This window comes from Rana temporaria, chromosome 10 (assembly GCF_905171775.1).
Source record: "Rana temporaria chromosome 10, aRanTem1.1, whole genome shotgun sequence".
NCBI lineage: Eukaryota > Metazoa > Chordata > Amphibia > Anura > Ranidae > Rana > Rana temporaria.
In genome coordinates, this window is record NC_053498.1 from 3,534,275 (window position 1) to 3,561,580 (window position 27,306).

General features: G+C 45.8%; 1 protein-coding gene across 1 annotated transcript in view; it reads right to left on the bottom strand.

Annotated features, from left to right (window-relative positions):
• The window catches only part of VWA5B1 (von Willebrand factor A domain containing 5B1), a 118,270-nt gene that overhangs the window by 55,872 nt on the left and 35,092 nt on the right, over window positions 1-27,306 (bottom strand). Inside the window, exons 2-8 of the mRNA XM_040327042.1 lie at window positions 22,129-22,282; window positions 21,786-21,947; window positions 18,274-18,484; window positions 14,758-14,888; window positions 14,196-14,327; window positions 11,979-12,103; window positions 8,551-8,727 (exon numbers count right to left, since the gene is read on the bottom strand). Of these exons, the coding sequence (XP_040182976.1) occupies window positions 8,551-8,727; window positions 11,979-12,103; window positions 14,196-14,327; window positions 14,758-14,888; window positions 18,274-18,484; window positions 21,786-21,947; window positions 22,129-22,267 (1,077 nt within the window). The 5' untranslated portion in view covers window positions 22,268-22,282. The remainder of the gene's footprint in view (window positions 1-8,550; window positions 8,728-11,978; window positions 12,104-14,195; window positions 14,328-14,757; window positions 14,889-18,273; window positions 18,485-21,785; window positions 21,948-22,128; window positions 22,283-27,306) is intronic.

The following is a 27,306-nucleotide window of genomic DNA, read 5'->3' on the forward strand; positions in this document are numbered from 1 at the left end:
TCTGTCTGATCCGGTTCCCTTCTGTCTGATCCGGTTCCCTTCTGTCTGATCCGGTTCCCTTCTGTCTGATCCGGTTCCCTTCTGTCTGATCCGGTTCCCTTCTGTCTGATCCGGTTCCCATCTGTCTGATCCGGTTTCCTTCTGTCTGATCCGGTTCCCTTCTGTCTGATCCGGTTCCCTTCTGTCTAATCCGGTTCCCTTCTGTCTAATCGGTTCCCTTCTGTCTAATCGGTTCCCTTCTGTCTGATCCGGTTCCCTTCTGTCTAATCGGTTCCCTTCTGTCTGATCCGGTTCCCTGAATTTATTCCCAGCCGGAGACAAAGGCAGGATTCTTAATGGATATGCAAATGAGCGGTGACATCACAGAGATTGGGGTCCAGCAAAAGCAATTAAGCGGAGGGAAGAGAGGGGAAGATAATTAGACAGCGGAGGAAAACAAATACATTCCTGTTCTGTTATCTCCTCTCTTTCTTAAAGCGGATCTCTACTTATCCACATCTTCTCTCCTACCGCACCCCTCAGAATTCGGGGTTTTCATGTTATCACTCACCCTCCTCCCTCCTTATTGACCAGCCTCTTCCGGGAGGGACACGCCTCAGGGGGGTACAGGCATTACACCTGTAAGGGGCCCAGCTGGCCCCCTTCCATTTTTTTTTGTTTTGCATTAAACCTGTAAGGGGCCCGATGGTCCCCAGTGCCCCTTACAGGCCTGGCTGGCCCCCCTCCCATTTTTTTTTTTTATTTAATGTTTTTTTTATTATTTTTTTTTGCATTACACCTGTAAGGGGCCCGATGGTCCCCCTCCCATTTTTTCTTTTTTTATTTAATTTAATGTTTTTTTTTATTATTATTTTTTTTTGCATTACACCTGTAAGGGGTTCGATGGCTGGCCCGCCTCCTGTTTTTTTTTTTTTTTTTAATGTTTTTTTTATTTTCATTTTTTTGCAGTACACCTGTAAGGGGCCCGATGGTCCCAAGGGCCCCTTTACAGGCCTGGCTGACCCCCCTCCCATTTTATTTTTTTTATTTTATTTACTGTAATGTTTTTTTTTATTATTATTTTTTGTATTACACCTGTAAAGGGCCCGATGGTCCCCAGTGCCCCTTACAGGCCCGGCTGACCCCCCTCCCATTTTTTTTTTTTTATTTAATTTAATGTTATTTTTATTATTATTTTTTGTATTACACTTGTAAAGGGCCCTATGGTCCCCAGTGCCCCTTACAGGCCCGGCTGGCCCCCCTCCCGTTTTTTTTTTTTTTTAATTTAATATTTTTTTTTATTATTATTTTTTTGCATTACACCTGTAAGGGGCCCGATGGTCCCCCTCCTATTTTTTATTTTTTTATTTAATTTAATGTTTTTTTTTATTATTTTTTTTTTGCATTACACCTGTAAGGGGTTTGATGGCTGGCCCCCCTCCTGTTTTTTTTTTTATATTTAATGTTTTTTTTATTTTCATTTTTTTGCATTACACCTGTAAGGGGCCCGATGGTCCCCAGTGCCCCTTACAGGCCCGGCAGGCCCCCCTCCCGTTTTTTTTTTTTTTTTTTTTGCATTACACCTATAAGGGCCCGATGGTCCCAAGGGAGCCTGCTGCCCAAACCCCCCTCCCGTTTATTTTTTATTTTTTGCATTACACCTGTAAATAAGGGGCCCGAACCGAGCTGAAGCCAATCACAGACTGTGTGCTGGAGGAGCTCCCTCCCCTGTCACCTTTTTACTCATGGTGTCAGGAAAACTTGTCAGGAATGACTCCTGCAGATGGCAGAGGAGGAGGCAGCAGACAGAAATGACACGTAGTGCTCTGGACTGAGACAAGTACACACTATAGAGGGATGTGCTTTGTTCAGATTTCACGTCCGAGGTTTACAATCCCCTTTAACCTCCTGAAGTGATGAGAGGGTTAAACTCTCCGCACACGAGTCTCTTCCATCATAAGAAATCTACACCCTCCTATTTCTTCATTATCTCCAGGCGCGGATTCCCGCCGGTTTTGGCGTGTAGCGTGCAATCAACCGCCGGGTCTGCGCGGCTTCGCCGGGGTGCTAATTATATTTTACACTTCGGAATTAATTACACGTTTCGTTATTGCACGTCACCTACAGGAAAGAGGCGTCTGCGAGCGGGCGAGGCGCAGAGATCGATCGTGGAAGAAGCGGCGAGCTGCTTTGTGTCTGGTGACTGGAGAGCCGCCGCAGCCAGGCGATTGGCCAATTAGCGTCCGGCTGTCCGGGTGCTTTAACCTTTTCATGCCTGGACGATCCTCCGACTGACGGTTATAAGAGAAGGCCGAGCAGGTGATGGAAGGAGTTTCCTGCTCTGTCCAAGAAGAGCGTCGCAGGCGGTAATACAGGCGCCGCCGGGCGCTCATCCGCTGCCTCTCTGTACCCGATCGATGCGACCACACACATAGAGGTGATCGGTCGATCGATACATTTCTGTTTCTCTAAAATCAGTAAAGAAAATTCACCAGAATTCAAGTTCTCACTCAACTCCACCCAGAACTTTTATTTTTTAGTTTTGGATGGAGTAGGGTTAGAGGAAGGATTAGTGTTGGGGTTAGAGGAAGGGTTAGTGTTGGGGTTAGAGGGAGGGTCAGTGTGGGGGTTAGAGGGAGGGTCAGTGTGGGGGTAAGAGGGAGGGTTAGTGTTGGGGTTAGTGGGAGGATTAGTGTTGGGGTTAGAGGAAGGGTTAGTGTTGGGGTTAGAGGGAGGGTTAGTGTTGGGGTTAGAGGGAGGGTTAGTGTTGGGGTATGAGGAAGGATTAGTGTTGGGGTTAGAGGGAGGGTTAGTGTTGGGGTTACAGGGAGGGTTAGTGTTGGTGTTAGAGGAAGGGTTAGTGTTGGGGTTAGAGGAAGGGTTAGTGTTGGGGTTAGAGGGAGGGTTAGTGTTGGGGTTAGAGGAAGGATTAGTGTTGGGGTTAGAGGGAGGGTTAGTGTTGGGGTTACAGGGAGGGTTAGTGTGGGGGTTAGAGGAAGGGTTAGTGTTGGGGTATGAGGAAGGATTAGTGTTGGGGTTAGAGGAAGGATTAGTGTTGGGGTTAGAGGAAGTGTTAGTGTTGGGGCTAGAGGAAGGATTAGTGTTGGGGTTAGAGGGAGGGTTAGTGTTGGGGTTACAGGGAGGGTTAGTGTTGGGGTATGAGGAAGGATTAGTGTTGGGGTTAGAGGAAGGATTAGTGTTGGGGTTAGAGGAAGTGTTAGTGTTGGGGCTAGAGGAAGGATTAGTGTTGGGGTTCGAGGAAGGATTAGTGTTGGGGTTAGAGGAAGGGTTAGTGTTGGGGTTAGAGGAAGGGTTAGTGTTGTGGTTAGAGGAAGGGTTAGTGTTGTGGTTAGAGGAAGGGTTAGTGTTGTGGTTAGAGGAAGGGTTAGTGTTGGGGCTAAAAGGTGGGTAAGTGAGAGGATTAGTGTTGGGGTTAGAGGGAGTGTTAGTGAGAGGGTTAGTGTTGGTGTTAGAGGAAGGGTTACTATTGGGGTTAGAGGAAGGATTAGTGTTGGGGTTAGAGGGAGGGTCAGTTTTGGGGTTAGAGGGAGGGTTAGTGTTGGGGTTAGAGGAAGGATTAGGGTGGGGTTTGTGGGGGGAGGGTCAGTTTTGGGGTTAGAGGAAGGGTTAGTGTTGGGGTTAGAGGAAGGGTTAGTGTTGGGGTTAGAGGAAGGGTTAGTGTTGGGGTTAGAGGAATGGTTGGTGTTGGGTTTAGAGGGAGTGTTAGTGAGAGGGTTAGTGTTGGTGTTAGAGCAAGGTTTAGTGTTGGGGTTAGAGGAAGGGTTAGTGTTGGGGTTAGAGGGAGGATTAGTGTTGGGGTTAGAGGAAGGGTTAGTGTTGGGGTTAGAGGAAGGATTAGTGTTGGGGTTAGAGGAAGGGTTAGTGTTGGGGTTAGAGGAAGGTTTAGTATTGGGGTTAGAGGAAGGGTTAGTGTTGGGGTATGAGGAAGGATTAGTGTTGGGGTATGAGGAAGGATTAGTGTTGGGGTTAGAGGAAATGTTAGTGTTGGGGTTAGAGGGAGGATTAGTGTTGGTGTTAGAGGGAGGGTTAGTTAGAGGGTTAGTGTTGGGGTTAGAGGGAGGCTTAGTGTTAGGGTTAAAGGAAGGGTTAGTGTTGGGGTTAGAGGGAGGGTTAGTGTTGAGGTTAGAAAGAGAGTTGGTGTTGAGGTTAGAGGGAGGATAAGTGTTGGGGTTAGAAGAATGGTTGGTGTTGAGGTTAGAGGGAGGGTTAGTGTTGTTGTTAGAGGGAGGGTTAGTGTTGGGGTTAGAGGAAGGGTTAGTGTTGGGGTTAGAGGAAGGGTTAGTGATGGGGTTAGAGGAAGGGTTAGTGTTGGGGTTAGAGGAAGGGTTAGTGATGGGGTTAGAGGAAGGGTTAGTGTTGGGATTAGAGGGAAGATTAGTGTTGGGGTTAGAGGAAGGGTTATTGTTGGGGTTAGAGGGAGGGTTAGTGTTGGGGTTAGAGGGAGGGTTAGTGTTGGGGTTAGAGGGAGGGTCAGTGTTGGGGTTAGTGGGAGGGTCAGTGTTGGGGTTAGAGGGAGGGTTAATGTTGGGGTTAGAGGGAGGGTTAGTGTTGGGATTAGAGGGAAGATTAGTGTTGGGGTTAGAGGAAGGGTTATTGTTGGGGTTAGAGGAAGGATTAGTGCTGGGGTTAGAGGGAGGGTCAGATTGATTTCCCGGATCTGGAGTGAGACCAGGATTCATTTCCCGAATCTGGAGTGAGACCAGGATTGATCTCCTGGATCTGGAGTGAGACCAGGATTGATTTCCCGTATCTAGAGTGAGACCAGGATTGATTTCCCAGATCTGGAGTGAGACCAGGATTGATTTCCCGGATCTGGAGATAGTCCAGGATTGTTTTCTCGGATCTGGAGTGAGACCAGGATTGATTTCCTGGATCTGGAGTGAGACCAGGATTGTTTTCCCGGATCTGGAGTAAGACCAGGATTGATTTCCCGGATCTGGAGTGAGACTGGCTACCATCACCCCTTCGAATGGATCAGAAATACACCGGTGAAAAGCGCCCGCCCCGTTGTGTCAGGAGGCAGACGGCTTCATCTCGGCGCGGCGCGGGCTCTGCTCTGGAGAGGAAACTCCTGGACCTCCCCCGGGGAGACATTAATGGATGTCATTATTATGCCTGGCAGTGGCGGTTGCCAGGAGAAGATGTGAGGTCTCGGGTCAGGTGAAGTGACGTCAACCTGCGATCGCGTAGCTGGGGAATTTCAGAGACGCGTTCCTAGGAGACGACGGGTCAAATGGTGGAAAAATAAGAGATCGCTCATGGAAGGATGGAAGGATGGAAGGATGGAATCAGCTGTATGGGGGGGATCTTTGATGCTAATATGTAAATAAAATGTCTTGCAGTAACAATGAATGGACTGGAGGTGGTGCTATTTTCTAGGTTGCCCCCGTGGAGGGCACAGGGGGGGCAATTGCCAGTTTTTGCAGATGAGTAAAAGGGATTAGAGAAGACTTTGCCGGTTCTTCGCCCTTCAGATGGGTGGTGGGGGGGCGGGGCGGTCAGACATGCGCAAAGGTCTATTCCCTATTCCCTGAGCCTTTTTAGTCGCATAGAATAAATATTGAGAGACATCGCTCTCCTGAGAGCCGATCATTCTATTGTGTGGAGTGATCGGAAAATCATTGTAAACCCAAAAAAAAAAAACAATGTGACATTTCAAAACAGGAGAAGACCTCCCCCTCCCCCTCCCCTTCTTCTCGGCTCAAAATAAATAGAATGTAATAAAACCGGACATGTTCAGCATTAGACTGTGTTGGTGTTCAGTGAAAATGGAGAATCATCCATCTCCCCAATCCCCACCATGATAGTGAGCCAGTCCATTCTCCACCATGATAGCCAGCTGTCTCCTTCTCTACCATGATAGTTAGCCATTCCCTTCTTCTCCATAATGGCTAACAATCTACTTCTCTACCATGATGGCTAACCATCTCTTTCTCCACCATAATGGCTAGCCATTCCATTCTCTACCATGATGGCTAACCATATTCTTCTCTACCATGATGGTGAGCCATTCCCTTCTCCACCATGATGGCTAACAATCTCTTTCTCCTACCATAATGTCTAACCATTCCATTATCCACCATGGCGACTAACCATATCCTTCTCTACCATGATGATTAGCCATTCCCTCCTCCGCCATGATGATTAGCCAATTCCCTCCTCCGCCATAATGTCTGGCTATTCCCTTCTCCGCCATGATGTCTAGCCATTCCCTCCTCCACCATGATGTCTAGCCAATTCCCTTCTCCGCCATGATGTCTAGCCAATTCCCTTCTCTGCCATGATGTCTAGCCAATTCCCTTCTCCGCCATGATGTCTAGACATTCCCTCCTCCACCATGATGTCTAGCCAATTCCCTTCTCCGCCATGATGTCTAGCCAATTCCCTTCTCCGCCATGATGTCTAGCCATTCCCTCCTCCGCCATGATGTCTGGCTATTCCCTTCTCCGCCATGATGTCTAGCCAATTCCCTCCTCCGCCATGATGTCTAGCCAATTCCCTCCTCTGCCATGATGTCTAGCCATTCCCTTCTCCACCATGATGTCTAGCCATTCCCTCCTCCGCCATGATGTCTAGCCATTCCCTTCTCCGCCATGATGTCTAGCCATTCCCTCCTCCGCCATGATGTATAGCCATTCCTTTCTTCACCATGATGTCTAGCCATTCCCTCCTCCACCATGATGTCTAGCCATTCCCTCCTCCACCATGATGTCTAGCCAATTCCCTTCTCCGCCATGATGTCTAGCCATTCCCTCCTCCACCATGATGTCTAGCCATTCCCTCCTCCACCATGATGTCTAGCCATTCCTTTCTTCACCATGATGTCTAGCCATTCCTTTCTTCACCATGATGTCTAGTCATTCCTTTCTCCGCCATGATGTCTAGCCAATTCCCTTCTCCGCCATGATGTCTAGCCATTCCCTCCTCCGCCATGATGTCTAGCCATTCCTTTCTTCACCATGATGTCTAGCCATTCCTTTCTTCACCATGATGTCTAGTCATTCCTTTCTCCGCCATGATGTCTAGCCAATTCCCTTCTCCGCCATGATGTCTAGCCATTCCTTTCTTCACCATGATGTCTAGCCATTCCCTTCTCCACCATGATGTCTAGCCATTACCTTCTCTACCCCAATGTCTAGCCATTCCCTTCTTTACCATGATGTCTAGCCATTCCCTCCTCCGCCATGATGGTTATCCATCTGGGCCTCCACTGTCTAGTTTGAATTACATTCCACATATTTTAAGCCCTAAATAAGTAAATCAGATTATCTCTTGTACGGCGCACTAACCGCCGCCAGAGAGGTAGCAGCCTAATACCTAACAAAGGTCTCCATACATTGTGCCTCCAGTCTGGGCCGGACTCCTCAACAGAAAATCACCTTTCTATATAGATAATACAAATCTCAACTTTCCCCAGTCTAGCACCACCTTCCATCCATTAGTTCCATGAAGAAGTGTACAGATCCCCTCGGCTGGGCCTGGCGGTTGGGGAGTTGGAGCGCCAATCGCCGCTTTTTTGTCACCCAGTAGGGAGTTCGCCCAATGGCGTCACTGGGGGGGGGGCAGAGGGGGCCCTGACCCCCCCCCCCAACAATTATATAACCTTTGCAACACTGATAGTTCTCCCACTGCTTTGGACCCTTACATTTTCTTGGTGTGCTGGTGACATATATCTCTTGTTTTCTACTACCCTGGGGGGCCCCAGAAAATGTGAAAGGGCCTGTTGTGGGATCGCAATAAAGGGCCCCAGGATATATATATGTATGGGCCTGGCAATTGGGGGGTTGAAGTGCCAATCGACGCCTTTGTCACCCAGTAGGGAGTTCGCCTTATAGAGCACACTTAATGGCGTCACTAGGGGGGGCAGAGGGGACCCTGACCCCCCTTTAACATTATATAACCTTTGCAACCCTGATAGTTCTCCCACTGCTTAGGAAGGGAGCTCACTGCAGAACATGTGAAAGGGTCCATTGTGGGATCGTAGTAAAGGGCCCCAGGATATATATATGGGCCTGGCAATTGGGGGGCTGGAGCGCCAATCACCGCCTTTGTCAGCCAGTAGGGAGTTCGCCTTATGGAGCACACCCAATGGCGTCACTAAAGGGGGGCCAGAGGGGGCCCTGACCCCCCCAACATTATATAACATTTGCAACCCTGATAGTTCTCCCACTGCTTAGGAAGGGAGCTCACTGCAGAACATGTGAAAGGGTCCATTGTGGGATCGTAGTAAAGGGCCACAGGATATACATATATATAATTGCATTTTATAGTTGGCCCCCCCTACTTTTGTCCCTGTCCCCCCATGTGCCCCCCCTTAATATGAAACCTGGAGACGCCACTAAACACACACTTCGTTACGCTGCGCCGCTGTCTCTAATCTCTATGGGGCTGCAACGATCGTTATGAATCCAACGATTATTTCCAATGAGACTCTCTCTTCTGGGTTAGAAATTATCTCTGTGGTCTGGCTAGAATGAGGGTGGAGGCGGGCCTAACAGGTGGCCCCACCCCCAAAAATTACCTCCCCTCCCTCCTGCCCCCCCACCTTACCCTGACCCTGGTGATGTTGACTCCGCTCATGCTGCCGCTGCGATCGATGAGGAAGATGAACTCCCCCTGCGTTTTGCTCAGGCCGGAATGCGTCGTCGGAAGGTCCGGACAGAAGTTTAACATCACCACGGGGTTGTGACAGATATCCTTGATCAGGCGCTTGCGGATGATCTCCGTCTGTCAGAGGGGGAGGAGGAAGAAATAGGGTCAGATCAGCATTAAAAAAAAAAATGTATAAATAAAAAAATAAAAAACAATAAAAATAAAGAAAATATGTAAACAAAAACAAACAATAAATAAATAGAAATAAAATCCATAAAAAAACGAAAAATACTGTAAAGAAAATAAAGAAAATAAATACATAAAAAAAATAAAGAAAATATGTAAACAAAAACAAACAATAAATCAATAAAAATTGTGTAAATAAAGAAAATAAATAGAAGAACAATCAATAAAAATTAAGAAAATATGTAAACAAAAACAAACAATAAATAAATCAAAATTGTGTAAAGAAAATAAATAGAAATAAAATTCATAAAAACCAAAACAAAAAAATACTGTAAATAAAATAAATACATAAAAAATAAAGAAAATATGTAAACAAAAACAAACAATAAATCAATAAAAATTGTGTAAATAAAATAAAGAAAATAAAAAGAAGAACAATCAATAAAAATTAAGAAAATATGTAAACAGAAATAAACAATAAATAAATCAAAATTGTGTAAAGAAAATAAAGAAAATACATACAAAAAAATCAATAAAAATAAAGAGAATATGTAAACAAACAATAAATAAATCAAAATTGTGTAAAGAAAATAAATAGAAATAAAATCTATAAAAAAACGAAAAATACTGTAAATAAAATAAAGAAAATAAATGCATAACAAAATCAATAAAAATAAAGAAAATATGTAAACAAAAACAAACAATAAATTAATAAAAATTGTGTAAAGAAAATAAAGAAAATAAAAAGAAGAACAATCAATAAAAATTAAGAAAATATGTAAACAGAAACAAACAATAAATAAATCAAAATTGTGTAAAGAAAATAAAGAAAATACATACAAAAAAAAACAATAAAAATAAAGAGAATATGTAAACAAAAACAAACAATAAATACATAAAAATTGTGTAAAGAAAATAAATACAAAAACAATTAATAAAAATAAAGAAAACATGTAAACAAAAACAAACAATAAATAAATAAAAATTGTGTAAAGAAAATAAATAAAAAAAAGTAAAAATAAAGAAAATATGTAAACAATAACAAACAATAAATCAATAAAAATTGTGTAAATAAAATAAAGAAAATAAATAGAAGAACAATCAATAAAAATTAATAATGTATGTAAACAGAAACAAACAATAAATAAATCAAAATTGTGTAAAGAAAATAAAGAAAATACATACAAAAAAATCAATAAAAATAAAGAGAATATGTAAACAAAAACAAACAATAAATAAAAATTGTGTAAAGAAAAAAAAGAAAAAAAAATGTAAAAAATAAAGAAAATATGTAAATAATAACGAACAATAAATAAATAAAAATCGTGTAAAGAAAATAATGAAAATTAATAGAAAAAATTCTATAAAAATAAAGAAACTATGTAAACAAAAACAAACAATAAATAAATAAAAATTGTGTAAATAAAATAAAGAAAATAAATAGAAAAAAAATCAATAAAAATAAAGAAAATATGTAAAACAAAAACAATAAATAAATCAAAATTGTGTAAATGAAATAAATAAAAAAAATCATTAAAAATAAAGAAAATATGTAAACAAAAACAAACAATAAATCAATAAAAATTGTGTAAATAAAGAAAATAAATAGAAGAACAATCAATAAAAATTAAGAAAATATGTAAACAAAAACAAACAATAAATAAATCAAAATTGTGTAAAGAAAATAAATAGAAATAAAATTCATAAAAACCAAAACAAAAAAATACTGTAAATAAAATAAATACATAAAAAATAAAGAAAATATGTAAACAAAAACAAACAATAAATCAATAAAAATTGTGTAAATAAAATAAAGAAAATAAAAAGAAGAACAATCAATAAAAATTAAGAAAATATGTAAACAGAAATAAACAATAAATAAATCAAAATTGTGTAAAGAAAATAAAGAAAATACATACAAAAAAATCAATAAAAATAAAGAGAATATGTAAACAAACAATAAATAAATCAAAATTGTGTAAAGAAAATAAATAGAAATAAAATCTATAAAAAAACGAAAAATACTGTAAATAAAATAAAGAAAATAAATGCATAACAAAATCAATAAAAATAAAGAAAATATGTAAACAAAAACAAACAATAAATTAATAAAAATTGTGTAAAGAAAATAAAGAAAATAAAAAGAAGAACAATCAATAAAAATTAAGAAAATATGTAAACAGAAACAAACAATAAATAAATCAAAATTGTGTAAAGAAAATAAAGAAAATACATACAAAAAAAAACAATAAAAATAAAGAGAATATGTAAACAAAAACAAACAATAAATAAATAAAAATTGTGTAAAGAAAATAAATAAAAAAAAGTAAAAATAAAGAAAATATGTAAACAATAACAAACAATAAATCAATAAAAATTGTGTAAATAAAATAAAGAAAATAAATAGAAGAACAATCAATAAAAATTAATAATGTATGTAAACAGAAACAAACAATAAATAAATCAAAATTGTGTAAAGAAAATAAAGAAAATACATACAAAAAAATCAATAAAAATAAAGAGAATATGTAAACAAAAACAAACAATAAATAAAAATTGTGTAAAGAAAAAAAAGAAAAAAAAAATGTAAAAAATAAAGAAAATATGTAAATAATAACGAACAATAAATAAATAAAAATCGTGTAAAGAAAATAATGAAAATTAATAGAAAAAATTCTATAAAAATAAAGAAACTATGTAAACAAAAACAAACAATAAATAAATAAAAATTGTGTAAATAAAATAAAGAAAATAAATAGAAAAAAAATCAATAAAAATAAAGAAAATATGTAAAACAAAAACAATAAATAAATCAAAATTGTGTAAATGAAATAAATAAAAAAAATCATTAAAAATAAAGAAAATATGTAAACAAAAACAAACAATAAATAAATAAAAATTGTGTAATTAAAATAAAGAAAATATATACAAAAAATCTAAATACTGTAAAAGTAAAAAAACAACATCTTTCAAGTTAAACTTGAAGATCCAGGAAACATAAAGAAGGCGTGAAATTCTGCAAAACAATCTAAACATTGCTTTTATTTTATACATTCATGTGCCTGTTGCTGGGTAATCAGCAGTAGAAGTTTTATTTTTTATTTTTTTTACTTTTCTTCTTAAATATCGGATTCTATAGCAGGAAGCTGCGTGAAATATACAGTGTATATATATATATGACGCTCCCCCTTTCCTTTTACCTTTTTCTCTGCACTGGGATCCTTTTTGGTTCCTCGGATGAAGTCGCTCTTCCCTCGGAGGAATTGCTCGTACTCATAGGGGGTCATGTCGCCCTCCTCCATCAGGATGTGCGGCAGATGCGGCTCTGAAAAACGCAGAACAGAGGAAGGTTAGACCCGAGGAGACATCTGCATGGGATCCGTCTGTGGGGGTAAAAATGTTCGGCCAAGGCAACGGAGCAAAGATCGGATCGTGATGCAAAAAAGGGGCGCATATCACACACCAATGGGGGTTTAGGAATCAGTAGGACCCCTTACTTTATCATTTAGACTGTACATTGTAACTTTGTAGAAGGAGGAGGAGGCATTTCCTCAGTCTCCCCTCCCCCCAGTGATCAGACTGTACATTGTAACTTTGTAGGAGGAGGAGGAGGCATTTCCTCAGTCTCCCCTCTACATGGGAAACATTTTATGACAGGTCCCCTTTAAAGGGATCCTCAGGCACCAGCTGTGTGTCATAATATTCCGTCTACAAACCACACAACGGCGCACGTCCTGTAATAAGTCAGCCGCGTCTCCATACATCAGGAACGCGGTGTCACCCCATCTGTCCAATCAGCACGTCCCCCCCGAATGACGCACACAGAGCGCGGATCAGACAACACGCCGCCGTCCCCGCGGGAAACCAACAGGCACAGTGTGAGATTAGAAAAAAAGTTTAATTAAACCCAACGGCGATCAATCATCTGCGGACGCCATGATGCATCTGCCGCGTTACTCGAGTTGCCCCGCCCAACATCTGGGATCCCCCGTCCGCCCGTCCGCGGCCCGGTCCTGTGAATGGGGCCCTTTAACAGAAATTACATTTTTTCCAAATATTTGGAGCTTTATTTGGAGACGGGTGACAGTTCAGCCACTGGATCCCCGGAAAGCCCAACCCCACCCCCATCCTTTTGTATCAGATGTGATAAAGATGTGGGGCGCTTAAAAAAAATGATTTATTTTTTTCTTTTTTACAATTTCCCCTTAATTTTTTTTCTATCACTTTTATTCCTATTACAAAAAATTGGAACGAAGGGGGAGTGTCTGATCTGAAGGGGGAGTGCCTGACCAGAAGGAGGAGTGTCTGGACAGAAGGAGGAGTGTCTGAACAGAAGGAGGAGTGTCTGACCAGAAGGAGGAGTGTCTGGACAGAAGGAGGAGTGTCTGGACAGAAGGAGGAGTGTCTGGACAGAAGGGGGCATGTCTGAACAGAAGGGGGCATGTCTGACCAGAAGGGGGAGTGTCTGACCAGAAGGGGGAGTGTCTGAACAGAAGGAGGAGTGTCTGGACAGGAGGAGGAGTGTCTGGACAGAAGGAGGAGTGTCTGGACAGAAGGGAGAGTGTCTGAACAGAAGGAGGAGTGTCTAGACAGAAAAGGGCGTGTCTGATCAGAAGGAGGAGTGTCTGAACAGAAGGTGGAGTGTCTGACCAGAAGGAGGAGTGTCTGAACAGAAGGAGGAGTGTCTGACCAGAAGGGGGAGTATCTGACCAGAAGGGGGAGTGTCTAACCAGAAGGGGGAGAGTGTCTAACCAGAAGGGGGAGTGTCTGACCTGAAGGGGGAGTATCTGACCAAAAGGCGGAGTGTCTAACCAGAAGGGGAGTGTCTGACCAGAAGGGGGAGTGTCTGACCAGAAGGGGGAGTGTCTGACCAGGTCTGTTAGCTTTCTGAGTGCACTGAGTGGTGTGGTAAGACTGGTGCCCATTAGTCAGACTCGTGCAACTGGAAAGTGGGGGGGGGGGGGTGGCAGATGGAATATATATTTATGGGCTTCAATGTCATCCAAGCATTTTATTACCTCCTGATTGTCAACCCAGAACCCCATCATATCACCCCCCACCACCCCCAACCACCACCAGGGTCGTCTTAATATTGATTGTACCCTGGGGCAAACATTTTGTTGGGGCCCCTCCCATATCCACTTGTCAACTATTTTCAGGCAGTGTAGGCTCAAAGGGGCAGCTGCTTTGGGCCCCACAATAATGACTGGGCCCGGGGCAGCTGTCCCTTTTGCCCTGCCTTAAAGACAGCCCTGACCACCACCCCAACCACCACCACCACCCCCAACCACCACACAAACATTGCAATTGCCCCTTTTGCCCTGCCTTAAAGACAGCCCTGACCACCACCACCACCCCCAACCACCCCCAACCACCACACATGAATTGCAATTCTCATCTGCCGGAGGTCTCATTACCGCTGGGGTGGATGAGGATTTCCACTGGACGGTCATAGGTGTGCTTGTTGGCCAGTGTGATCATGATGCTCTTGGCGGAAGGAGCAGAGGGGTCCGCGTCGGCTCGGATCTCGTGGGTGGGACTCTCCACACCTGCAATAAGGAACGCAGTACCAGATGTGAGTCAGAGGAGGCAGCAGAGAGCCCAGTCTGTTTGCAGGTCAGTCTATCTCTCCATCTTTATCTTCTCTTGGATAGATGAGAGTCCTGTCTGTCTGTAGCCTAGGTCAGTGGTCATCACCCCTGTCCTCAGGGCCCACTAACAGGCCAGGTTTTCAAGATAACTGTCCTTACCTTTGAAATACAGTTGGCCTCTACCTGTGTCCAGTCAGTTCTTCCTAAGGATGAGAACTCTGAAAGCCACCAAAAAAAACACCTTAATGTTGCTGAAACTCTTCCTTTTGGTCCTCTCTATCAGATTCTACCTGTAGCCCCTCTGATCTCTACTCATTGCTGTGTCACCTTTAGCGCATTCCCATCTCGCTCTTCTGTCCAGTCCTGCTAACCTTCTCCGGTCACTTACCTGCCAGGAGGTACGGAGCTCGGATCTCCAGGTGGAAGGTAAGTTCATACTCGATGGAGTTCACCGCTTCCGTCTCCAACAGAGTCGCCAGGCAGAGCTTCTTGGTGCCTCCGGCCAGACCGACCTCCCTCCTGTGGACAAACACCGATATTGAAGCCTTGATATCCCTCAAAATATCACACATGGGGCACCACTCTTGGGGCAAAGCACACCAGGAGGGCCATGCTAGAAGTTTGCATGGCCCCAAAGACATTTACGAAGAAGTTATTGACCCATGGACATCCAGCAATGGATTGCTAATGCATGTTCGAAGTTACTTGTGGAAATATGGACAGTGGGCCAACACACCTATATGAGCTTGTTGGACAAAACATTCCAAAACCATGATTGTTAATTTGGAGTTGCCCCCTGGCCCCCAATGGCCATTAGTATGGAGCTGCCCATTCCCTCCATGGCCATTAATATGGAATAACGCCCCCTTTGTGCCCATAAAATCCTCATGTCTTCTGGGAAGGTTTTCTATTAGATTTTGAAGGGGGTCTGTGGGAATTTGTGGCCATTTGTGAGGTCAATGCTGGGTGAGAAGACCTGGCTCACATGTTGGACCTCACATTGGGCGCCAAAAAACAAAACAAAACACCAGTTTACATTCCAATTAATCCCAAAGCTGTTCAGTAGGGTTGAGGTCAGGGCTCTCTGCAGGACACTTGAGTTCCTCCACTCATCACACCTATATGAGCTTGTTGGACATCCATTCCAATATCATGGCCATAATGGAGTCGTGCCCCCTTATATCAAAGACCATTAATATGGGCAGAAGGTCCTCCAATCTTTTTTGTCCCCATTTCTGAGGTCAGGTACTGATATTATTGGATGAGAAGACCTAGCTCACATTGTTCCAATTTCTCCCAAAGGTGTTCAGTAGGGTTGAGGTCTGGGCTCTCTGCAGGACACTTGAGTTCCTCCACTCATCACACCTATATGAGCTTGTTGGACATCCATTCCGAAACCATGGTCATTATGGAATTGTGCCCCCTTATCCCAAAGGCCATTAATATGGCCAGACCATCCTCCGCTCTTCTGGGAAGGTTTCCCACAAGATTTTGGAGGGTCTCTGTGGGAATTTGTCCCCGTTTCTGAGGTCAGGTACTGATATTATTGGATGAGAAGACCTGGTACACATGTTGGGGCCCAAAAAAAAAGTTGGTGTTCCAATTCATCCCAAAGGTGTTCAGTATGGTTGAGGCCAGGGCTCAGCTTAAGTTCCTCCACTCATCACACCTACAGTATACAAGCTTGTTGGACATTCCTTCCAAAACCTTTGTGGCCAGAACATCCTCCACTCTTCTGGGAAGATTCTCCAGAAGATTTTGGAGGGTCTCTGTTGGAATTTATCCTCATTTCTGAGGTCAGGATGAGAAGACCTAGCTCACATGTTGGGGCCCAAAAAAAGTTGGTGTTCCAATTCCTCCCAAAGGTGTTCAGTAGGGTTGAGGTCAGGGCTCTGTGCAGGACACGCAAGTTCCTCCACTCATCACACCTACAGTATATGAGCTTGTTGGACATTCCTTCTAAAACCCAATGACGATTATGGAGTTATGCCCCCCCACAAAGGCCATTAATATGAAATGGCCTCTTTGTGGCCAGAACATTCTCCACTCTTCTGAGAAGGTTCTCCACAAGATTTTGGAGGGTCTCTGTGGGAATTTGTCCCCATTTCTGAGGTCAGGATGAGAAGACCTAGCTCACATGTTGGGGCCCAAAAAAAATTGGCGTTCCAATTCCTCCCAAAGGTGTTCAGTAGGGTTGAGGTTAGGGCTCTGTGTAGTTCCTCCACTCATCACACCTACAGTATATGAGCTTGTTGGATATTCCTTCCAAAACCCAATGATGATTATGGATTTATGCCCCCCCCTTCCCAAAGGCCATTAATATGAAGTAGCCCCTTTGTGGCCAGAATATCCTCCACTCTTCTGGAAAGGTTCTCCACAAGATTTTGGAGGGTCTCTGTGGGAATTTGTCCCCGTTTCTAAGGTCAGGTACTGATATTATTGGATGAGAAGACCTAGCTCACATGTTGGGGCCCAAAAAAAAGTTGGTGTTCCAATTCATCCCAAAGGTGTTGAGTATGGTTGAGGCCAGGGCTCAGCTTAAGTTCCTCCACTCATCACACCTACAGTATACAAGCTTGTTGGACATTCCTTCCAAAACATAAGACAATTATGGAGTTATGCCCCCCCCCCACCCTTTCCCAAAGGCCATTAATATAAAGAAGCCCCTTTGTGGCCAGAACACCCTCCACTCTTCTGGGAAGATTTTCCACAAGATTTTGGAGGGTCTCTGTTGGAATTTGTCCCCATTTCTGAGGTCAGGATGAGAAGACCTAGCTCACATGTTGGGGCCCAAAAAAAGTTGGTGTTCCAATTCCTCGCAAAGGTGTTCAGTAGGGTTGAGGTCAGGGCTCTGTGCAGGACACGCAAGTTCCTCCACTCATCACACCTAGAGTATATGAGCTTGTTGGACATGCCTTCCAAAACCAATGACAATTATGGAGTTATGCTCCCCCCCCTCCCGCTTCCCCAAAGGCCATTAATATGAAGTAGCCCCTTTGTGGCCAGAACATCCTCCACTCTTCTCCGAAAATTTTCCACAAGATTTTGGAGGGTCTCTGTTGGAATTTGTCCCCATTTCTGAGGTCAGGATGAGAAGACCTAGCTCATGTTGGGGCCCCAAAAAAAGTTGGTGTTCCAATTCCTCCCAAAGGTGTTGAGTAGGGTTGAGGACAGGGTTCTGTGTAGTTCCTCCACGTATCACACCTACAGTATATGAGCTTGTTGGATATTCCTTCCCAAACCCAATGATGTTTATGGAGTTATGCCCCCCCTTCCCAAAGGCCATTAATATGAAGTAGCCCCTTTGTGGCCAGAATATCCTCCACTCTTCTGGGAAGGTTCTCCACAAGATTTTGGAGGGTCTCTGTGGGAATTTGTCCCCGTTTCTGAGGTCAGGTACTGATATTATCGGATGAGAAGACCTAGCTCACATGTTGGGGCCCAAAAAAAAGGTTGGCGTTCCAATTCCTCCCAAAGGTGTTCAGTGGGGTTGAGGTCAGGGCTCTGTGAAGGACACTCAAGTTTCTCCACACCAGACTGGTCACACCGTGTCTTTATGGAGCTGGCTGCTGGGGACAGTCATGGTGGAACTGGAAAGGGTCTTCACCAAACTGTTACCACAAGGTAGGAGGGGCACAGTTGTCTACAATGTCTTTGTATGATGGAGGATTACCCGGGCCCTTCACTGGAGACACCTGGACAGAGGGGAGTCACATACTCACATTCGATTGGTCATATGGGGGTTAATTTACTAAAACTGGAGCGTGCAAATCTCAATTGAACAAGCTGAAGTTAGCTGCTTGGCTACCACGCGCACAGCTGCCCCGGATTTCGCACTCTCCAGTTGTAGTAAATCTTCCCCGTCGCGTACAAAACATACAGTGCATACAAGAGGGGTTCTTACAATCTCGCGGCGGCCAAAGCGCTGTCAGAGGTGCTTTGCGTCACTCTGGGGACACAGATGGGGGGGACCAGGACCCTGACGGCCCCACTGGAGAGCGTGGGCAGCTCCGAAGACGTACTGATCAGCACGGACACGCTCTCCTGAGACGGAACCACGCCCAGATTGGCCACAAAAATGATCCTTTCCAGGTCTTCATCCAGCAGGATCCGCCCTTGAGGAGAAAAAGTAAAGAAAAGTGAGATATATACGCTATAAAAACCCGATCACAGCTTTAGGAAATACAAATAGTCTATGTCAGGGGTGGGCAACCTGAGGGCCTCCAGCTGTTGTAGAACTACAAGTCCAGAGGCGGCTCTTTAATTAGGCAAATTAGGCGGTCACCTAAGGCCTCGCACTCACAGGGGCCTCGCGGTCACCTAACTTGCCCAATGCATTACCCCAGTTTTGAGGGACAGGGGAACTTAACGCAGCTGTGCTCAGGCAGCGTTAAGAGCCCTGACTCAGGAGCGGGGGCCGCCAGCGTCCCTAACAACCAGTGAATATCGGTGACACCACCCCTTGTGATGTCAGTGACCAAGCATGCCCTCAGTCAATGTCATCACAAGGGGGCGGGTTCACCAGGTGACATCACCAGGTGGCCCCCGCCCCTTAGTTATTAAAGAGCAGGATCTGGGGGCGCCGCCTTGTTCCAGATTCCGATAAGTCCCCCTGCCCACAGACCCCCCACAACCACTGGCCAGGGTTGTGGGGAAGAGGCTCTTGTCCTGCTGCCAACAATAACCGCCCAGCAAATCTTCCCCCGAAATGACGGCCTGGACTCTCCTGTGTTGCTGGGATAAGCCGGAGTACCCCTCTAACGACAGACGCCGCGGCGGCTGAGAACATCAAAAGCCATGATAACGAACGGCTGACATTTTTTTTTTCGGCACAAAATTATATTTTTACTTTTTTCTCCCCGGATACTCGTCTGCGGCCAACCGCGGCTCACCAAATTCACAAAACTCAATCCGTTTGTTTTTTCGTGGGGTTTTTTATTTTTTTTTGCCCGTCTCCAGCTGTTTTGTCGCGGCAGAAATTTGCGTACAATCCTCATTATCTGCCGGAGACTTCGGAGAACGAAACTGGATTTCCAAGGCAACTGGAGAGCCGCGTTTAATGGTTTCCGCGGATTGCGTTTAACCCGGCGCGGGGGACCGAGACCTGACCCCTCCCCTCCCCCCCCTCCCCATCGGTGTCTCCTGGTGACCAGAAAAAAAACAGCCGATCGATTTAATGACCCAGAAATTCTCGCAGCGGCGCAACCTGCATTAATGATCTCGCGCCTAACGTGGGAATGGCTTAGAGGGGGACAGGGCCGCCATCAGGAATTATGGGGCCGCTTACACAGCTTCAGGCATGGGCCCCCTGGAGCAGAGACCCGGGGGGTCCCCTGGAGCAGGCCCTTTAATAAAAAGAAATAATAATAAAAAAAAAATATATATATATATATATATTTTTATATATATAAAAAACAAAAAAGGGGGAGTTTCCATCCAGAGCCATGGGGACCTTTAATAAAAGCAAAAAATATATATATATAAAAAATTTGGATTTTTTTATTTTTTATAAAAAAAGAGGGGTTGCCATCCAGGGCCCTGGGGACCTCTGGGCCCTTTAATAAAAAGAAAAAAATATATATATAAAAAAAAAGTTTAATAAAAAAAAAAGGGGGGTTGCCATCTGGGGCCCTGGGGACCTCTGGGCCCTTTAATAAAAACAAAAAATCTAAAAAATATGTATATATATTAAAACAATTATCAAAAAATAAATAAAAAAAGGGGGGTTGCCATCCGGGGCCCTGGGGACCTCCGGGCCCCTTATAAAAAAAAGGGGGGGTTGCCATCCGGGGCCCTGGGGACCTCCGGGCCCTTTAATAAAAACATAAAATATATATATAAATTTAAAAAAAAATGATAAAAAAATCAATAAAAAAAGGGGGGGTTGCCATCCGGGGCCCTGGGGACCTCCGGGCCCTTTAATAAAAATATAAAATATATATATAAATTTTAAAAAAATTATAAAAAAATAAATAAAAAAAGGGGGGGTTTCCAGCCGGGGCCCTGGGGACCTTTTCGAGCCCTTTACAAAAAAAAAGGGGGGTTGCCACCCGGGCCCCTAGGGACCTCCGGGCCCCTTACAGGTGTACTGCCTGTACCACCCTGATGGCGGCCCTGGAGGGGGAATTAGCGCGGGCGATGGCGGCTTTCACCTTTAGGTGGGGGATTAGATAGGGGTACATTCTGTGCGTTCGTTGGATTGAAGAAGCGATACAATGTCTCCGTTTATCGAGAGGAGTCGCTACAAGTCGCATCTTTTTAGATAATACAGAAGAGCGGGCTTTATCACTGGCGACACCTAGAGGCTACCGGGAGGTACTACATTGAAAAAGGGGCAATGTGGACCTTACAATAGCTTTATTGGTTGACCGATGCCAGGTGGGTGTGACAGCGCTGGACCAATGGAAAGGGAAAATCAGTCACGGCTGCTTTTAGTGTCATCAGGAGATGATAGACGTCATCTTTCCTTAAGGACCCAGCCTGTTTTTCTAAATGTGGTGTTTACAAGTTAAAAACATTTTTTTTTTGCTAGAAAATTACTTAGAACCCCCAAACATTATTAAACTCTAACACCCTAGAGAATAAAATGATGGTCGCTGCAATACTGTTTTTCACGCCGTATTTGCGCAGCGGTCTTACAAGCGCACTTTTTTTTGGGGGGGGGGGGGAATAAAATCTTATTTATTTTACTTTATTTTATTTCTTTTTACACTATTTAAAAAAAAATTGGTCACTTTTATTCCTATTACCAGGAATGTAAACACCCCTTGTAATAGTAAAAAAAAAACATGACAGGTCCTCTTATATATGAGATCTGGGGGGTCAAAAAGGCGTCTCATCTCATATTTACACTAAAATGCAATAAAAAAAGAAAAATTAAATTGAAAAAATGACAACAAAAAAAATGTCCCTTTAAGACGAATGGGCGGACGTGACGCTTGGACGTCGCTTCCGCCCCCTGCTATGGTATAGAGACGGGCGGGGGGGGCATCTTCCCCCTCACTCATATCCATACACAGCAAGGAGAAGGACCCGATCGCCTCCGCCGGCTCCGGGAAGTGGCGGAGGACACGGGAGAGCGGCAGGAGGGGAGGCCCCCTCTCCCACCGCCGATAACGGTGATCTCGTGGCGAATCCGCCGCCGAGACCATCATTATCGTAAACCGGACCGCCGCCTGAAGAGATGGATATCTCGGTTATGGCAGCAGCCCGAGTGCTGATTTTATTAACATGGACTGCCCAGGCCCTGAGGAAGGAAGGAGGAGGCGCTTTTTTTTTGTTTCTGCCGAAACGCGTCGGTCGCATCCGATGCTCTTACCCAATTGCTTCAAAAAGTCCTTCAAGTGAGATGGACTTCCCAGGTGCTCCTCTGTACACACCCAAAGAACTATCACTTGCCATGAACTCAGTGCTCACCGTTGCCCTCTAGCAGCCTCCCGCTGGACATGCTGCAATAGTCGTAGTACGACTCGTCCATCTTGGCCTTGTCCTTGATCTGGACGGTGATGATACGTCTGCAGATGACGGCCTCAAATCCCACAACCACCGTGTGCTCGTTCAGGGGGTAGACGAAGAGAGCTGGGGGAGGGGAGGAAGGTTTGTTAGAGATCGGGGAATGTGTGATCCTCCAATCAGAGACCCCGACATAACCATACCTGGAACTCTGCACAGTACCACTTCTCATGTCCTGTATGTCGGGTGTAATTCTCGGTATCTCTTCTTATTCTCTATCTATAGTGCAAAGCATGCTGGGACTTACCTTCCACGGATTGGCTCTCGGGGTTGCTGTAGGTAAGTGACGCCGTCATCCCCAGGGCGTAGCCGCTGACACAGGCGCTGATCTCCGAGGCGGTGAGGGGCAGAGGGGCCCCGGTGAAGCGGTTCATCAGTCCCGGCATCCTGGCGCCTCTCTCCTGTAATATACACACATGGTGAGACATACCTGGGGGGGTCCCCGGGGGGGAGGGGGCAGGTCACATGGGGGGAGGGGAACTCAGGTGCACATATGGATTGTAATGCAATTATCGAGCCGATGCTGAAAGGTTACAGACGGAGCGCCCCCCCCCCCCCAGGAGAATAGAGCCAATCCCATTTAAAGGGGATGTACTATACAGAGACTGGAGGACATTTATTTTTTTCCATGTACCATAAATAATCTCTGTAGTCCTAAATCCCCCCTCCCCTCCCAATGGTAATTTGATGATGATCATTTTTTGATCTGTGAAAGAGGGAAAATTGATTTACAGGATTTCTCAATTCCTGTCATGGGACCCGGAACCTGGAGGCTCAGAGAGATCTTGGGTGGGAACGAGCCTTCAACTCTGACTATGGGTCCCTTGGCCATGAAAGTCCTGAAAAACAAACTGCACTTAAGTGTATGTGTCTAGTCCCCCCTTTCAAAGAGTTAGGATTCAATGCTGGGGCCCCCCAAAAGGCTTGGGCGGCTCCTATCCTCATGGGCAAGGCTCAACTTGGTCCACCTAGCCAAAAGCCATGGCAGACCCTTTCCTCGTGGGCAAAACACAACTTGGTCTATCTAGCCAAAAGCCATGGCAGACCCTTTCCTCGTGGGCAATTGGTCCACCTAGCCAAAAGCCATGGTGGCCTCTCTCATCATGGGCAAGGTTCAACTTAGTTCACCTAGCCAAAAGGTGTGGTGGCCCCTCTCCTCATGGGCAAGGTTCAACTCGGTCTACCTACTCAAAAGGCGTGGCGGCCCCTCTCCTCATGGGCAAGGTTCAAATTGGTCCACCTAGCCAAAAGGCGTGGCTGCCTCTCTCCTAATGGGCAAGGATCAACTTGGTCCACCTAGCTAAAAGGTGTGGTGACCCCTCTCCTCATGGGCAAGGTTCAACTTAGTTCACCTAGCCAAAAAGCTTGGCGGCCTCGCTCCTCATGGGCAAGGTTTAACTTGATCTACCTAGGCAAATAGCTTTGCAGACCCTCTTCCTATGGGCAAGGCTCAACCTGGTCCACCTAGCTGAAATGGGCAAGGATCAACTTGATCCACCTAGCCAAGCTATTTGCCTGGGTGGACAAGGTGGAACCTTGCCCATGAGGAGACGGGCTGCCATACCTTTTGACTACATGGACCAAACCTTGCCCCTGTCAGGAGCCTCATGCCCCATGGTGGCCTCTCTCCTCATGGGGAAGGTTGAACTTGGTTCACCTAGCCAAAAGGCTTGGGGGCCCCTCTCCTCATGGGCAAGATTCCACTTGGTCTACCTAGGCAAATAGCTTTGCAGGCCCTCTTCTTATGGGCAAGGCTCAACCTGGTCCACCTAGCCAAAAGACATGGTGGCCTCTCTCCTCATGGGCAAGGTTCAAATTGGTTCACCTAGCCAAAAGGTGTTATGGCCTCTCTCGTCATGGGCAAGGTTTAACTTGTTCTACCTTGCCAAAAGGTGTGGTGACCCCTCTCCTCATGGGCAAGGTTCAACTTAGTTCACCTAGCCAAAAAGCTTGGCGGCCTCGCTCCTCATGGGCAAGGTTTAACTTGGTCTACCTTGCCAAAAGGTGTGGTGACCCCTCTCCTCATGGGCAAGGTTCAACTTAGTTCACCTAGCCAAAAAGCTTGGCGGCCTCGCTCCTCATGGGCAAGGTTTAACTTGGTCTACCTAGGCAAATAGCTTTGCAGACCCTCTTCCTATGGGCAAGGCTCAACCTGGTCCACCAAGCCAAAATGGGCAAGGTTCAAATTGGTTCACCTAGCCAAAAGGCATGGTGGCCTCTCTCCTCATGGGCAAGGTTTAACTTGGTCTACCTAGACAAAAGGTGTGCTGGCCCCTCTCCTCGTGGGCAAGGCTAAACTTGGTTCATCTAGCAAAAAGGCTTGGTGGCCCCTTTCCTCCTGGGCAAGGCTCAACCTGGTCCAACTAGCCAAAAGGTGTGGCGGCCCCTCTCCTCATTGGCAAGGGTGAACTTGGTCCAACTAGCCAAAAGGCTTGGCGGCCCCTCTCCTCATGGACAAGGTTTAACTTGGTCTACCTAGCCAAAAGGCGTGGCTGCCCCTCTCCTCATAGGCAAGGTTCAACTTACTTCACCTAGCCAAAGATGTGCTGGCCCCTCTCCTCGTGGGTCAGGCTAAACTTGGTTCACCTTAGCCAAAAGGCTTGGGTGCCCCACTCCTCATGGTCAAGGTTCAAATTGATCCACCTAGCCAAAAATCATGGCGGCCCCTCTCCTCATGCGCAAGGCTTTACTTGGTCCACCCAGCCAAAAGCCATGGCAATTGATGGGGCAAACTGGCAGCATTCGATGGGGCAAACTGGCGGCAATTGATGGGGCAAACTGGCGGCAATTGATGGGGGAAACTGGTGGCATTTGATGGGGCAAACGGGCGGCATTTGATGGGGCAAACTGGCGGCAATTCATGGGGCAAACTGGCGGCATTTGATGGGAGAAACTGGCGGCATTCGATGGGGCAAACTGGCGGCATTTGATGGGGGAAACTGGCGACAATTGATGGGGCAAACTGTCGGCATTTGATGGGGGAAACTGGCGACAATTGATGGGGGAAACTGGCGGCATTTTATGGGGGAAACTGGCGGCATTTGATGGGGGAAACTGGCGGCATTTGATGGGGGAAACTGGCGGCATTTGATGGGGCAAACTGGCGGCAATTCATGGGGCAAACTGGCGGCATTTGATGGGAGAAACTGGCGGCATTTGATGGGGCAAACTGGCGGCATTTGATGGGGGAAACTGGCGACAATTGATGGGGGAAACTGGCGGCATTTGATGGGGCAAACTGGCGGCATTTGATGGGGCAAACTGTCGGCATTTGATGGGGGAAACTGGCGACAATTGATGGGGGAAACTGGCGGCATTTTATGGGGGAAACTGGCGGCATTTGATGGGGGAAACTGGCGGCATTTGATGGGGGAAACTGGCGGCATTTGATGGGGCAAACTGGCGGCATTTGATGGGGCAAACTGGCGGCATTTGATGGGGCAAACTGGCGGCATTTGATGGGGCAAACTGGCAGCATTTGATGGGGCAAACTGGCGGCAATTGATGGGCACAGTGGCTGCATTTGATTGTCTAGAAAAAAATGGTGCAAATCAAATGATTTTTTTTTTGTTCTTTTCTTTTTCAGATCAGAAGAAGAAATGAACATTTGTGACAACGTCTGTCTGCGGAGAATGTTCCCAATTATTATCCTTCTGTTACAAATGAAGAAGATGAAGAATCAATGCGAGTCTCAGCCAATCAGAGTGACAGATCGCTACATTGTGTCAGCGTGCCGAAGATTTATTATTCATTGTCAATGGAGAGCGGTGAGAAAAGCACTCCAGACAATGGCAGGACGTCAATAATAACTTCCCAGAGAGGCGGAGGAATAGAGAGAGGTGGAGGGATAGAGAGAGAGGTGGAGGGATAGAGAGAGGTGGAGGGATAGAGAGAGGTGGAGGGATAGAGAGAGGTGGAGGGATAGAGAGAGAGGTGGAGGAATAGAGAGAGGTGGAGGGATAGAGAGAGGCGGAGGGATAGAGAGAGGCGGAGGGATAGAGAGAGGTGGAGGAATAGAGAGAGGTGGAGGGATAGAGAGAGGTGGAGGGATAGAGAGAGGTGGAGGGATAGAGAGAGGTGGAGGGATAGAGAGAGGTGGAGGAATAGAGAGAGGTGGAGGGATAGAGAAAGGTGGAGGGATAGAGAGAGGTGGAGGGATAGAGAGAGAGGTGGAGGGATAGAGAGAGGTGGAGGGATAGAGAGAGGCGGAGGAATAGAGAGAGGCGGATGGGATAGAGAGAGGCGGAGGGATAGAGAGAGGCGGAGGAATAGAGAGAGGTGGAGGGATAGAGAGAGGTGGAGGAATAGAGAGAGGTGGAGGAATAGAGAGAGGTGGAGGGATAGAGAGAGAGGTGGAGGGATAGAGAGAGGTGGAGGGATAGAGAGAGGTGGAGGGATAGAGAGAGGCGGAGGAATAGAGAGAGGCGGAGGGATAGAGAGAGGCGGAGTGATAGAGAGAGGCGGAGGGATAGAGAGTGGTGGAGGGATAGAGAGAGGTGGAGGAATAGAGAGAGGTGGAGGGATAGAGAGAGGCGGAGGAATAGAGAGAGGTGGAGGGATAGAGAGAAAGGTGGAGGGATAGAGAGAGGTGGAGGGATAGAGAGAGGCGGAGGAATAGAGAGAGGCGGAGGAATAGAGAGAGGTGGAGGGATAGAGAGAGAGGCGGAGGCATAGAGAGAGAGGTGGAGGGATAGAGAAAGGTGGAGGAATAGAGAGAGGTGGAGGGATAGAGAGAGGTGGAGGAATAGAGAGAGGTGGAGGAATAGAGAGAGGTGGAGGGATAGAGAGAGAGGTGGAGGGATAGAGAGAGGCGGATGGGATAGAGAGAGGCGGAGGGATAGAGAGAGGCGGAGGAATAGAGAGAGGCGGAGGGATAGAGAGAGGCGGAGTGATAGAGAGAGGCGGAGGGATAGAGAGAGAGGTGGAGGGATAGAGAGAGGTGGAGGGATAGAGAGAGGTGGAGGGATAGAGAGAGGTGGAGGAATAGAGAGAGATGGAGGGATAGAGAGAGGTGGAGGGATAGAGAGAGGTGGAGGAATAGAGAGAGGTGGAGGGATAGAGAGAGATGGAGGAATAGAGAGAGGCGGAGAAATAGAGAGAGGCGTAGGAATAGAGAGAGGTGGAGGGATAGAGAGAGGTGGAGGGATAGAGAGAGGCGGAGGGATAGAGAGAGGCGGAGGGATAGAGAGAGAGGCGGAGGAATAGAGAGAGATGGAGGGATAGAGAGAGGTGGAGGAATAGAGAGAGGTGGAGGGATAGAGAGAGGTGGAGGAATAGAGAGGGGTGGAGGAATAGAGAGAGATGGAGGGATAGAGAGAGGTGGAGGGATAGAGAGAGGTGGAGGAATAGAGAGAGGAGGAATAGAGAGAGGTGGAGGGATAGAGAGAGGTGGAGGAATAGAGAGAGGTGGAGGAATAGAGAGAGA